General features: G+C 42.0%; 1 protein-coding gene across 16 annotated transcripts in view; it reads right to left on the bottom strand.

The window, feature by feature from the left end:
* The window catches only part of mbnl2 (muscleblind-like splicing regulator 2), a 54,197-nt gene that overhangs the window by 5,168 nt on the left and 35,023 nt on the right, over positions 1–14,006 (bottom strand). For 5 of the 16 annotated variants that reach the window (XM_071463863.1, XM_071463864.1, XM_071463860.1 and 2 more), the window contains 6 exons: positions 13,603–13,767; positions 12,348–12,551; positions 10,271–10,531; positions 6,896–6,949; positions 6,277–6,427; positions 4,337–4,372 (listed from right to left, as the gene is read on the bottom strand). In XM_071463863.1, the coding sequence (XP_071319964.1) occupies positions 4,337–4,372; positions 6,277–6,427; positions 6,896–6,949; positions 10,271–10,531; positions 12,348–12,551; positions 13,603–13,767 (871 nt within the window). Of the gene's footprint in view, positions 1–3,097; positions 3,193–4,336; positions 4,373–6,276; positions 6,428–6,895; positions 6,950–10,270; positions 10,532–12,347; positions 12,552–13,602; positions 13,768–14,006 lie in introns of all 16 variants that reach the window. The other 11 variants (XM_071463866.1, XM_071463870.1, XM_071463865.1 and 8 more) reach the window with 11 other exon arrangements.

Below are 14,006 nucleotides of genomic sequence, written 5' to 3'. Positions count from 1 at the left end.
TCAACCACACAACAAAGAGAGTAAGAAAGAAGAAGAAGGAGGGAGAGAGCGAGAGCGAGAGCGAGAGAGAGAGAGAGCGAGAGCGAGAGAGAGAGAGAGAGAGAGCGAGAGCGAGAGCGAGAGCGAGACTTGTCTATAGGGGAAAGACAGGTAGAAGAGCTGCTGGCTGCCATCCTGTGGTTGCTACTGGCAGCAAGCCAACGCAGAACAAAGACACATGGTGCTTGTTAACAGACAATAGATAGCCAGCAGAGGACAGAAGCCACTGGTCACATCACACATCACAGAAGGTCACCACACGTGGAGAGTGTGTGATGTGCTCAGGCTGAGAGGACAGCCTGCTCCATAGTGCAGTATGGAAATGGGAGAAAAAAGAAATATAAATATAATTGGGTGCCAGAGGGGTAGGATCAACCAGATAAGACAGTACACCCCACCCATCTGGAACCACAGGTGGCTAAAAACAAACGCCAAGAATTGTTTACAGGTCCTATTTGTCTACGATCTGGTGCAGTGATACTAGCAGTGAGGATAGAACTCGCTACCATTAGATGGAAGAAGACGATGTGTCTAATTGGATAATTAAATGCGATTAAGTGCGTGTTACAGAATCACGGTGGCAGTTTGAACTTTTTTTTTATTTTTTTTTTTTAAACAAACTAACATCAGATTATTATTCTAATTGAATTAAATCTTAGTGACCTAGTCTGTTATTTTTAATAACTGTGATAAGAATAATAAGGTTTCCCCCCACAGGGAGGGAAGAGATTGAACCCTGGTCCTGTCGCTGAAGAGCTGCACAATATAACAATCTCTCATTCTGTGTAACTCTAACAAGTCTTCTTCCCTTCACTGCAGTGAGCAGGCAGATTGCATATGTCCTGTGTGTCATGTAGCACCATATTCAGACAGTAGAGGGCGCTGCAGCGTTACAATCTCCAGTAAAAGCAGTGACGTTACCAGACACCCCAGCACTGTTAGCACATGGTTAATATGCACTGGGACATGGATTGATGTGATTGGTTACTCCTTGTCATGTCACAATAACAGTTCAGAGGGTCATGAGTTGACCAGACTCTGAACCTATCCTGTCCCTCTATGTATGTGTATTATCCACCATTTATCTCATTTTAGCTGAGGCACAGATGCCTTCAATTTGGTTTGATTCTTTGGTGCTAATATCACCATGTCCAGTTCATTCTCCAGTTCTGTCCAACCTGTTTTGGCCAGGCATATGGGTGTTAGACGCTAAGTCATAATTATGGATATGCTAATAGCTGATACTAACAAGCTAGCAATAGTAGATTTGTATCTCAAAAGTTTGGGGCTGGTAGATATAGATGCTGATAGAACAGTAACTGTCCGCAGCATGTGACCTGAAATAAAAAATAAATAAAATCAAAGCCTGGGTATTTATTCTGAAAAACCATACGATGGAGGTGTGTGCTGTATGCAGTACAGCTGGCGAATATATGTGTTAACTGTGTCCGAGCCAGAGGAATCTTTATGCAGGGCGGGGTGGATGGAGAGAGAAAGAGAGGTGGGGGGGGCAGACGGAGACAGACAGTGAGGGCTGACGTCAGTGTTTCTCTGGCTCCTTGTCCCACATGCATCTTTAAAGAGCAGCTCTGCTTCCTGCTGCTACTGCTGCTGCATGCCAATTACAGGAGGAGATGGTGACGCACAGGAAGTGCATACACTGATGGCCTATGAAGAGCAATAAAGCACAAGGTACTGGTACTTGGTTAATGATGAAAGGGGATGTTGGAAAAATAAATTTTCTTTTTTCTTTTTTTTTTTTTAATTAACCTGTCAATTTGATTTTTTACATTTACATTCTCATTTTTTTTTTCACGGGATGTTTTTAGATATAGGTATTTTTACAGACTTCAATTTTCTAAAATTGTTTAATTTAACCTAAGTCAGTATTTATATATTTTCTCTGTACACTGAGGCAGAAAGACCAAAGAGTAAAAGAAGAGCAGTGAGAGAAAGTGGTACAAAAGGAAATGCAAAGTTAGGATACTGCTCCCTACTACTAGCACAAGTCAGCTTCTCATTGAGGTGTGTTTACACTTTTACATTTACTTGCACTTTGATTAAAAAGAAAAAATGAGAAGAAAATATAATACATACACAAAGACACAGTGGACATGTGTGAATGTCCTCATAAATTCAGACAATTTCTACATGCCCTGTTGTGGATGCACTTTTTGAAAAAGACATGATTGTTTTCAGGTTGCATTTAAGCTGTGTGTCCTTAAGGTACCTCTATACAGGACTACCAGTAAATGATTGCCAGCTGTGTGAGGCCAGAGTGCCAGCATTGTGCTGAAATTTCCAGGTTTAAAATGGGGCACACATGCGTCACTCTGGCATTCAAACCTGGCCCAGCTTCCCTGGCTCCTGCTGACATGCAGCAACAGGAGAGCCGCCGATCAGAGGCCATTTTTAGACAACTTCTGTGATCATTTTTCCTGTGTCTGTCTCTCCCTGACAAGCCCAGCTCGTAACTCATTTATTCTCCCTTTTATCCTACAACTAGGGAAAGGTAAAAAGGTGAAACTGAGGGAGTGGAAACAGGAAAAGATCCAACATGGTGGCTGTTATGAATCAGCTGCAAGTGCTGAAATTGTCTGTATGTATTTGCTTGAATGTGTGTGTTTGCATAGCACACAAGCAGTACAGATGATGCCCCTACTGCAGATGAAGAGGCTTATTTGACAACAAGAAAAGTGGAAAATAAAACTTAAAACAGAACATGCAAAACAAAACCAGGAAGTAGTGCAACACAACACAACTACTACTTTGCAAATGTGGGAGCTCTGAAGAAGTGCTTGTTGTGAGCGCCTAATGGGGCCATTTTACAAGAAATACAATAACTGCACTGGCACCTGCTTCCTCAGGTAGCCCCTCTGCTTTAAATTCTCCTGCAAACACCCGCTTGTGAGCTCGTCCAGTGCAGGGGCACACATGGACGGGGAGGGGCTGGGCGTGGGCTATGGCTCAGCTGCAGGTTATTGCAGCTCACTATTAGAAGGCAGTACTTATTCAGAGCTCCAGGGACTGATGAAAGAAAGCTTTAAAAGGAGCAAACCTGATTGGCTGGTGCTGTTGCTGCGTAGGGGACACTTGTGGCAGGAGTTGTTGCTGCAGAGACAGTAGCAGGCGTAGCACTGTACATCATTGGGACTTTGTTTTGAGGTTGGGAAAGGGGAGGTGGGGGGGGTGGGGAGAGGGAAGGAGGTGGTAGCAATGGACAGGTAGGTGGAGCATTATGGTAACCATGGCAACAGGTGTGGGTGTGGGGGTGTGTGTGTGTGTGTTTACATGTGTGAGCGTTTGCGTGTGTGTATGTGTATATGTGTGTTATGTGTGGACAGTATTGTTTGTAGTTGTTGTTGATGATGGTGGTGGTGGCGGATGTTACAGAGAGCCAGCAAGCCATCGTTAGGGTTACACCGGCAGATGGCATGCAACCATTCACAATGCAAAGCAAGGAGGACAGAAAGAAAGAAAGAAAAAGAGAGCATGGGAGAAAAAATAACAAAAAAAAAACAAGAGGAGAGAAGCTGATTACAATCACAAGTAAGGAAATTTATATGGAAAATCAGTTTGCTGTTTTTCCCAGAGAAGTTAAGGAGCACAGACCACCAATTACAATGAATCAATGACATTTTTGGCAACAGGGATGGGAATTTTATTTTTTGAGTCCATGTGGGCTGACATGATGAACAGTCGGTGGAAGCCAAAAACCCAGGCGGCTACTTCACTGTGAATGCCAAAAACATGCAACTCTGTTGGACTGTGGTTATTACTATGTCGAAAATTATTGTTCTTAACCGTTAATTTACTGATGTAAGACCTGCTGTTTAGCCGACTGGGACTTTTTGTAATTCCCATCCCCTCTTTGCAGAGACAAAAGCTCCAGATATGTGTAATTTCTCTGGGAAAACTGATTTAAATTTCCTGATCAACACAGCACAGCAAACAGACAGTAGCTATCCTACAGCTTAAGAACAAACAGATCAGTCTGCAGTATTTTATCTACACAAACATTTTAATCATAAACAGTCATTAGCAAGAAAGTCAGTAGGGAAACAAGAACTGAAAGTCACAACACTTTCAGGTGATACAAAATGGACATGAAAAGTGTGTTTCATTATAAAAAGTTTCATTACCACCACAGGAAGTGATGCACTGAAGTGATGACCTTTTTGTCTCACCTGCAAGGGCTGCAGCTATTGCCCACTCATCCCACTCCAACCCCCCCCCACACTCCCACCTACATCAAACAGTGTGTGTGTGAGAGAGCAAAGGGAAGGGCGAGACCTACCAAGACTGCTAGCAGGAGTCATGCACAAGACTGACCCTGTGTGTTCATGCAGAGAAAGACAGAGAGAGGGCGAGAGGGAGACAGAGAGGGAGAGAGAGGAGGAAATAAATGGGTTAATTGAGAGGGAGGAGAACAACAAGGTTACACAAGACAAAAAAAAGACAGCTCAGATGCTACTGTTGCAGTGGTGCTGTCAGCCAGCTGTGAATGCAGTGCACAGTAGCAAGCAGAGGAATCCCCTACATCAGTTATGGTATTAGTGAGAAAATATTGTTTATATACAGCTGTGGCTAAATCAAACGTAGTTATACTGTAGAATATGACATTGTGGCCAGATCTAGCATGTTGTAATGCTGGTTCTTTGCTTATTGTTTGCAGATGTGAAGGAAGGAAATGAGCCACTTATTTGCTGACTTAATATTATCGGATATGTTCTTTATTTACTTAAAATTCTCTTTCTCCACATTCAGTGTCTCAATTTTCTGTGGACTTTTTCTTTCACATGTCAAGGGTCTAAGGTCAGAGAATTGAGAGCCCACTGGGACGATTTCTTATTCCACTGACTTGACTAGACCATGCCGGTGCCTGAGATCCAGATATAGTTGCTATATATTTTCAACTAGTCCACCAGCAGCCAAGCTCAGCTTTTAACACTTGTTTGGATCCAAAATATCTTAAAATATTTCCAAGTGTTTACTTTCTGTGGCCACAAAAATATCTGCAACTAGTGCATTTATAGTTACAATAAAAACTGAAAAATAATCAAATACATTTCTAGAAAATCTCAGAAAAAGAGAGAGAAGAAAAAATAGCAGAGGAAAGGAAACTAAAGAGGTGACAGAGCCACAAAGCAGCATCATGCAGGGTCAGTACAATGATGTGCACAGGCTTCCATCCAGATCTGAGTAAAATGGGGATGGGTGGGGTTTACCGCATCAGAACCAGTCAGATAAACTGTTCATCACACATTTATTGCAGTAAAATTCAAATGCTCTCATGTGACTGCGTAACACATTTGGCACACTGTCTTTTTCCTACATTAGAGAGAAAACCCCACCCATCTGAAATGTAGCAGATTAGTGGGGGCAAAAACAAGATTTGCAAACTTTGACCCAAAGCTACTTCCCACACACAGATACAGAGGGAGAGAGGGGGGAGGGGCTGTCAGACATCTCACACCACAGGGAAACAAAAAGAGCATGTAGAAAGAAGAGCGAAAGGTAGGAGTCTCATCCTCATGACTCATGAAAGTGGCTACAGGCTACCGTATTAGCTGCAGTTAACTCATTTAGCAGGTGACCTGAGGGGGCTTGAGCTACTGTTAGTTCCTGTGTGAGGAGTACACAGAGAGAGTGCTTTGTTTGGGGCCAGAGAACTGAAGAGGAATAAAGGAATAAAGCTGAATTAATTTGGGAAAATTGGAAAAAAATTGCTTTTGTAAATGGGATTTTTTTTCCCCCAATATTGATGTCAGTCAAAACAGATTAAATACACACTAAATAGGTGGGGTTTGCTCCAAGAATACGCCACTCCTCCCTCACATTGGAGCCTAAACAAACAACTGGACTTGTTTTGCTCTTTTGATATGCCTGGGTGTTAGACTGACAGATCTATCACATTCAGAAGGTAATATATCATATCTTTTATTGCACTGCCCTTCCACCTGGCAGCAATTATGTGTTATCACACACCAACATGGTGCACAAGCTCTTTATGTGCGTCACTCAACGTAATCCTTTTCAAAAGAAAATATAAACTTAACAGATGTAACTGATCATCAGAGAATCTCTCTTTTGACATAAGAAACTCCAAAAAGACAAGTTTGTGATAGAGGGATAGATAGCTGAGCACGTTCAGTGAGTGAATCTGTGCGTGCTTGCATGCTCTGCATACCTATGAGTGCTTCTATCTGCATCTGTGTATTGATTGGGAGCTCTTACCTGTGGGAAAGAAAGCGGGCTGCTGGAGCTGTGCGTTGGCCAGCGCCTGCTGGTAGTGCAAAACACTGGGGTTGAACAGGGAGCTTGCTCCGTTGCTCTTCTCAAGTGCTGGTCTCTTTGGTAGGGGCTGGAGGACGCCGTGGGGGAACGCCTAGCCACCGAGAACACACACACACACACACACACACACACACACACACACACACACACACACACACACACAACAAAAGCACAGTAGATTGGAACTGGATACTCACACAAGTCAACACTGATATTTTCTAAATCTGTTATTTCTCTATGCACAGCACAACAAGGCAAAATGGAAACTTGCTGTAACTATCACAAAGACAATGAGAAACTACACCATAGCAAGGCAATCATCAACAACACGTTAAAGAAAACAGTGTGATAACTGGAATTATTTTAACATTACGTCGTAATTGTTCATTTAATAAATGTACAATACAATCTAGAATTGCCACTGGTGTTCATAAATATTTATACTTTAAAGTGTTTTACAGGGTTTCACAAAAACAAAAGAGCCAACTTAAATTTTGTGAGTGGCTACAGTACAATTAAAGAAGCTACATGCAAAGCAAAAGGTGAAAGGTCAAAGTACCAGGTCTACAGTTGCCTCGAGGGGTCGCTTCATTGCTTTGGCAGTCGACTGAGTCTTTAATTAGCAGGCAGCGAGCACATGATGGCAGTGGGCCAATGGGATTCAAGCGTATTAACATACAGGTAACAGCAAGCAGAGGTGCGTCATGGGGGACAGCATTGCATTGTGGATAGGTGAGAAGGAAAAAAACAAAAACAAAAATAATCTGAATGCAAGTATACCACATACAAAACAATAGGCATGCACATAAACAAAAACTGTTTTGTTTACTTTAAAGAAACATTGCTACTTTTTGAATTAGTACAAAAGCAAAAAAGCATCTACATTAACCTTTGGTTAAAAAAAGCAAGATTCTATGATGTACTTCAAAACTACTGGGAAAGCATTTAGTAGTAACGTCAGCTACTTCTGAACAAGTAAATCAACTTTAACATCTACGTAAGAACAAAATGCAGTAATGTAAACATAAATGATTCAGACTATAAATACTGGGCTGACACTTAATGTGAGATCTGAACAGAAGCTCTCTTTCAAAGTAGGATACTACAGTCCTACACACACAACAATCACAGTACTCCTGGATTACTCTATTTGATGGTGTGAGGTGCGTCTGGGCCTGAGAAATGTCTAAAACACCCACAATAGATTGGGATGTGAGTGAGCTCTGGTCAAAGCCCCTCAAATTATTCACCTCAGCCCTCACAACTGGGAGCAAGATCTGGACAGATTTGTGTGATCAGATTTTAAACTACAGATAAACACTATTACTAGTAGCAAGAGGCTGTTGCTGCTGTCACCCTTGTGGCAGCTACAATTAGTAGTCCAGACAATGCTAACAAAAAGTTGTTTAACAGTCACATCCTTTTCTGCAGTGGTGTCAGTTCACATCTAGTTAAATTAGAGACAAATCCTCAAACTTAATCTGCATCATGAGGGCATGTGGCCTGTTAGTGTGATCAATGAACTTGGGGAGGTGATAATGTGAGGCGCAGTTATAGTTCAATCACAGAATGTGGAGCTCTGTTTATTCTTACATTCCTCCTAAATACAACAACAATATCTTAAAATCTAGAGGCAATTAAATCGTAAATGTTTACAGAACTTATATCAGTTTGTTGCCAGCCTAATTAGGTAATAATACACAGTTTTTGGTTTTGCTTTGGTTAATTTATTGAAAACATTTGATGTCACTGCTGAGAGGAAAAAAAGATGACATGGATGTGATGAGCACAGCACTTAAGGGGTCCATGCACAAGCCTCTTGCTTCATGTATGTGGATTTTCTAATAGTATATAACAGTACACATCCTATTAAAGAGTGAGAATGCATTACTGATGCACTGCAGTGTTAAAAGACTTGAACACTGTGGTTAGTTAAAATGGAAGATGGCCTATTAAAGTGACATGAAAAGAAAGATGATTGCATTCGACTTGCAATGAGGAAGAAGATCACAGCATGGCAAGCAACACATAATGTGGCACAGTAAAACAACATAATCTCAGTAATAGGATTTTCTTACTGTATCAGTTAATGTGTAACCTCATCTACAGTACACCTGAGCTTATTTGTTTCAGATTACAAAAAAGTGAATTATGGATAATGACATTACCTATTTGCAACAGTGCAGCAATACAGGTTTTATGGGTCTGTGCCTCAGCTTTAGGCTAAGAGCTAAAAGAAAATTGGATTAAAGGTGCTGACTAAACAACTCATTGTCCTAACGTTAACCCTCACCTCTACCACAGCTTGTAATTGCTGATGGTAAACTGGGAATTGGGTCATAAAGTTGATAAACTGGGGCATATATGCAACACAGGAGGAAAATGAAGCATGGGAGGAAAACACACTAGCAACATAAACTAAATCTTCTTTGATGATGCATTGTGTACCTGATGGAGAAATTGTTGAGCTAAGGTGGTTGGTGTACAGGCTGACAGGTATATCAAGCTATAGTGCTTTGGGGGCTTCAGGCTCTCTTTTATCTATGCGTGTTTTAATTCCCTGTTTTTTCCTGCTTTAATGCAGCTGCTACCGTGTGCACAAACAAAACTAACCTGCACTCATGGTCACCTTATCCACACTGTGGACTTATGGAGGAAGGACAGGGACAGCAAGCAGCAATGGAGCCAGCCAATGAGAGAGGTATGTGCAACGCGTAAAGCATGCCCATGCCATGGAGGAAACAAGTCAGTCAGCACACTGGCGCAGTATAAGGTGTGCAAGTGCAGCAGCCAAAGGACCATTCAAAAGAAGCCTCTCAGAGCCTGGAGGAGGGTGGGGCACAGCCAAGACACACTGCCAAACCCTTCTCACTGTCTGTCTGTCTGCCTGCCTGCATTTCCAACTGTCTGTCTACCTATTTGTCTCTTCCTCAGCCTGTTGGGGTCTTTTTCCACCTAAAGGCAGAGGAGGGTAAACCCCCACCCATGATGTTACATCCTCATCCATCCCTGATTCAATTTGCACTGATCTGCAGAGAGCCGCACTTATCATTGAGAGCAGGGGGGGTGGGATGGGGGGTGAGCCAGCACATTGTCTCTATATGAACCAAGGGCATTTGAAAATAAAAAGCATGCTGCAGTGAGATAATAACAGATTGTTCTTGCAGCATTATACTGATTCATTTAGGTCTCACTAAACCCTGTTTATTGTATACAAAGGCCTCACTTTGGGATGACTATTGTTAGTGTACACTGGAGTCCACTAGAAAAAACCAGCAGAGTTGGGCATGTTTTTACAGTAATAAAGCAGTGCTCCACATTTTATGTTAGTGTGGGTGTCATCATCAACAGCATGTGTTTACATTCTGTGTAACCCAAGATGATTTGCATCATGTAATGTGTATTCAGTGAGCCTGTGTGCTTATGTGTATTTTAACTGGTATAAAATTGCTCAAAAGTGATCACAAAAAAACAAAAAAAAAAACAACTTACAGTAATTCAAGAAAAAAAACAGGAATTGATATTGTGTATCATAGAAAGTGTTGGTTTTTGTTTGATCAGTTAGTATCAGAACCCCTGTGCTAATATGAATGTTATTGAGAGTGTGAATAATGTACATGTACTTGCTCTTCCACAACTGCAAAACCTCCAATAATAACTTGTTTATTCATCGCCCTGTAAAAGCCTCCCATGATACGATAATAAAATGTCATTCTCTTATTGTATTGGAAGGTTCAGGGTACACTGTATATAGGTGCTATAAAATGGCCTTATTGTCTGATCCAGACCTTACAGGCTCTTGCTCGATAAGTTCTCTAAACAAGCAGAAACCTTGTGTTTGGTTACTACAAGGACAAGTATGTTTGTGTGTTTCCTGCTCTATCACTGTGTAGGCACAAAGTACAGCGGGTAGGCTGTAGTGCTGTGCTCTCACCATGGCTGCAGCTGTGGCCGCGGCTTGCGCGGCCGCAGCTGTCTGGTTGGCCTGGTGTTGGGCAGCCTTAATCTTGGCCTGCAGGTGGGCAGGGGGGTGGAAGTACTTGCACTTCTCGCGGGAGCAGCGGCTCTTGATGTAGTCCATGCAGACTGTGACCGTGTTGTCGCTGGTGTCGATCATGGGGCTGTCGCTCGGGTGAGCGAAGCGGCAGTCGGTCTCACCACGAGCACAGTTGCCCCGCTGGAACTCGCGGCAAACCTGGGAGCAGGAGAATCAGATGGACAAACACACGCACACACACAAACAGACAGATACACGGGAACACAGACATACAAACAGATGTGGACAGACACACAGATGTGTGCATGCAAAAAGAGAAAACAAAGACATACACACAGAAACATACAAACTGTCAATGTGTGAACTTTCAGCAAATCAGGAAGCAATATTAGTCAGAATCACTGTATTCACCACAAACAGCAACTTATTCACTGCTTAAAGAATACACATATCCTACATGTCTTCTCTGTCTCTCCTTATTTGTCATGTTAGTTCACAAATAAAGTATATTAAAAAATAAATAAAGAGAACAAAGGAGGGAAAAACAGGGAAGAAATACAAGCATATCCACAGAATAGCAGGAGGTATGTTCAAAGGCTTCACTTTACTCTGCTGCAAATCTTTAAAAATGGCAAGTGCTGTGTTCTTTTAAACACACAATAAATTAGTCAAAATTAAACTAAGTATGAAAAAGCCTCAACACCGTGTAACAAATCTGCAGTGTGTGTCAAACCCAGATGATTGATGAATCACTGAACCAGTCAGTGTTCAACTGTTCAGAGGCCGGGGCAGAATCACAGGAGGATCTGATTTGACGTGCACTCTGGGACTGACACACACCGAGTGCACGCGCACGCACGCACGCACACGCACACACAAAACCACTAGTGAACACGCACAGATGTGCATACACATGTTGGCTGTGTGTGGGAGTGTATACGTGTCTCAGAGGGATACTGTTTCATTAGAGCCAACTTCATTCAGTTGCTAAGTGATAGCAATCCCAGAGAAAAACACATACAGGCACACACCTACGCATCACGTCCAGGTCTTAGGGAGATTATTGTTTATCTTTATACATGTAGTGGAAAATAAAAGCTCCCCCTTATGCACTGTTTCACAATCACCAAGATATTCCCATTCAGAGCAGTTAGCTGGGGGGCAGATGAAGATGGTTGAAGTAATTGTCCCAGTCTAACTGTGGATGTCTAGCCAAGTACTATTTTGTTATGAGCAAATCCCAATTTAAATCATCATTTTTGCGCATCATATTTCTGATACAAGCCTTAATTATTTCTGTAAGGTATAACACAATCAGGTGCTCAAGGATAACGCAGAGGTAACAAACTATCAGGTGAGGAATTTGTTTGTCCTAATTTGTTTTCTTTTCTGTAAACAAACTCATGTACGTTTCTGCTTTCACTCCAAAATGAACAAATCATACAGCTACAGACAAAATGACACAAACATTTACTGCAGTTAAACAATTCACCAGGCATTTTATGAAATTGTGACACAATAAGAAGCATTTCAATAGAGTGAAAGCATTTCTTTCTAGCCTTTTTAAGAGCCTGAATTTCTTATTTGGACTTCAGAATGTGTTTATTCAAGTCATTAAATACTTGCTAATGAAGCAGAATGCTAAGAACATACTTATCCCTGTCCTTGTCTATTCCAGTTTATATAAGTAGTTAAATTCAAAGAGTTAGTGCAAAGGTTAAACGTGTTTTAGTCAGAAACTTTCATATAGATGAATCTTATTTGTTGCAATGCCAACTCCTGTGGTAACCATGGAAGTAGTAGGTATTGTTTTTTTCCTGGATTCACTGCACAGTACTGGATGCATACAATCTTTTCAGTCACTACACATGTATTTGTGAGAACTCTGATACCCATGAGGACGCCTTGTTATAAATGATACTCATTAGCCCCACATAACTATTACATTAGCTATGATTGGCTGTCATGCTCGTTTTGTCTGAGAGAGAGGGAGGACTGTGATTGGGTGGGTCACCTCCAGCTTGTCGGTACGCAGCAGTTTCTGGCTGGAGGAAGAGCCGGCGGTCACAGAGACAGGCGGGCTGCCGGGGACGATAACAGGGGTGCTGGGCAGGATGTCTGTGGGCACCAGGCCCATGCTGTGGGACATGGGAGTCAGGTAGGGTGTGTAGCTCAAACCTGCGCTGGAACCCAGGCCCTGGCTGACTGGAAACGTCTGCTGTAGATGGAGAGAAAAGAGAGTTTACCAACTTTTATTCTGTTCTTGAAAATATTCAAAATTTCTGTTGCTTAAACTATTTTTCCATTCTTAATTAAAATGAGACAGAAACGAAAGAAATGGTAGAACGACCAAGATTTAAAATGATGGATGTAGGGAGAGACAGTGGGAAGTGGAGGGTGAAAGGCAGGAAGAGGATACAGAGATGGAGAAGAGGGAGAGAAGTTTGAGGAAGGAGACACTAGTGACAAATGAATGGAGGGCGCAGCTATGCGGAGTGGTAGGTGAGAAAGATGAGATGAAGAGAGTGTGACAGGTAGAGAGAGAGCTGGGTGTGCAGGGAGGAATAGGTTTATGAGAAAAAGTGAAGAGAGAGGGGGAATGAGGGTAAAAACAAGAGAAAGTTTTTTTTTAACCTCTATGTATCCTGGGAAGATTTTGCTGAGCATGCATGTTCTTTTTCAGCTACGCCTAATCTTACAGTGATGCAGTTAAACACGTTCACACCTGGCAGCCGCCCAGTGCAACCACTGTCTATGTCCCAGAGAGCAGTTGGGGAGTTTTGTGCTTTGCTCAAGGGCATCTCAACAGCAACTGTGAGAACAAATTCATCATCTTCCTGTAAATGTATCCTGAGAATTGTTTATTTGGAGAGGATGGATAATATAAAAGTGTCCATCATAGGCCTGTATTATTGGACTATAACAGACTTCTCATATTTTCTCAGTGAATCATCCTCTGCTTGTGAGTTAAAGGTGGTGCAAAGACTGTGACACTGACAAAAATTGGCATGGATTAGAACTTAAACACTCAATTTCTAATTTCTAATTAAATCTAAAATCTGAAAATATGACACTGTGCATGTAAAATATCTAATTTGCAACAATACAAAATGTTGAATTCACTTAAACTGATGCAGTTAGATGTGTAATTGTATTTTAACAGGAACAAAGCCAAACTTTTTAGAGTGAAGTACAACAACACCGTTATTTTTATAGTGAGTCACACTGCATTGACAGTCAATTCCCACACCAGCGAGGCCAGCACTAACCACAGGTTGCATGGTGGTGCCGGGGATCATGAACTGCATCTGCTGAGCCAACATGGCGGCTGCTGTCTTCTGCTGGATCAGGTTATTTCGGCCGTTGATCTCAAGCTGGGTCTTCAGGTGAGCAGGTGGGTGGAGGTATTTGCAGTTCTCTCGCGTGCAACGGCCCTGAGCGAGGATAACAGAGGGTGGGAGGGAAAGAGAGACACAAACAAACTCATTAATGGTCCTGTCTGAAAACTTGAAGTCTCTGATCAACAGAGTGAACTGAAAAGCAGCTATCGTTTCATAATAAACCTGACTATGAACAGGTTGTGTGTCTGCCTGAGGAAGTGGCAGCTATGTGGGCATTCATTTTAACACAGGCTCCAAAACATCAAGTGCTTGAAGGCAGCATACATATTCAT

Source organism: Trachinotus anak, unplaced genomic scaffold, assembly GCF_046630095.1.
Source record: "Trachinotus anak isolate AG129_WGS33_773 ecotype Australia unplaced genomic scaffold, CSIRO_AGI_Tana_v1 ptg000026l, whole genome shotgun sequence".
Classification (NCBI taxonomy): domain Eukaryota; kingdom Metazoa; phylum Chordata; class Actinopteri; order Carangiformes; family Carangidae; genus Trachinotus; species Trachinotus anak.
The sequence above is the reverse complement of the archived record's forward strand: the minus strand, read 5'-3'. Positions and strand labels throughout refer to the sequence as shown.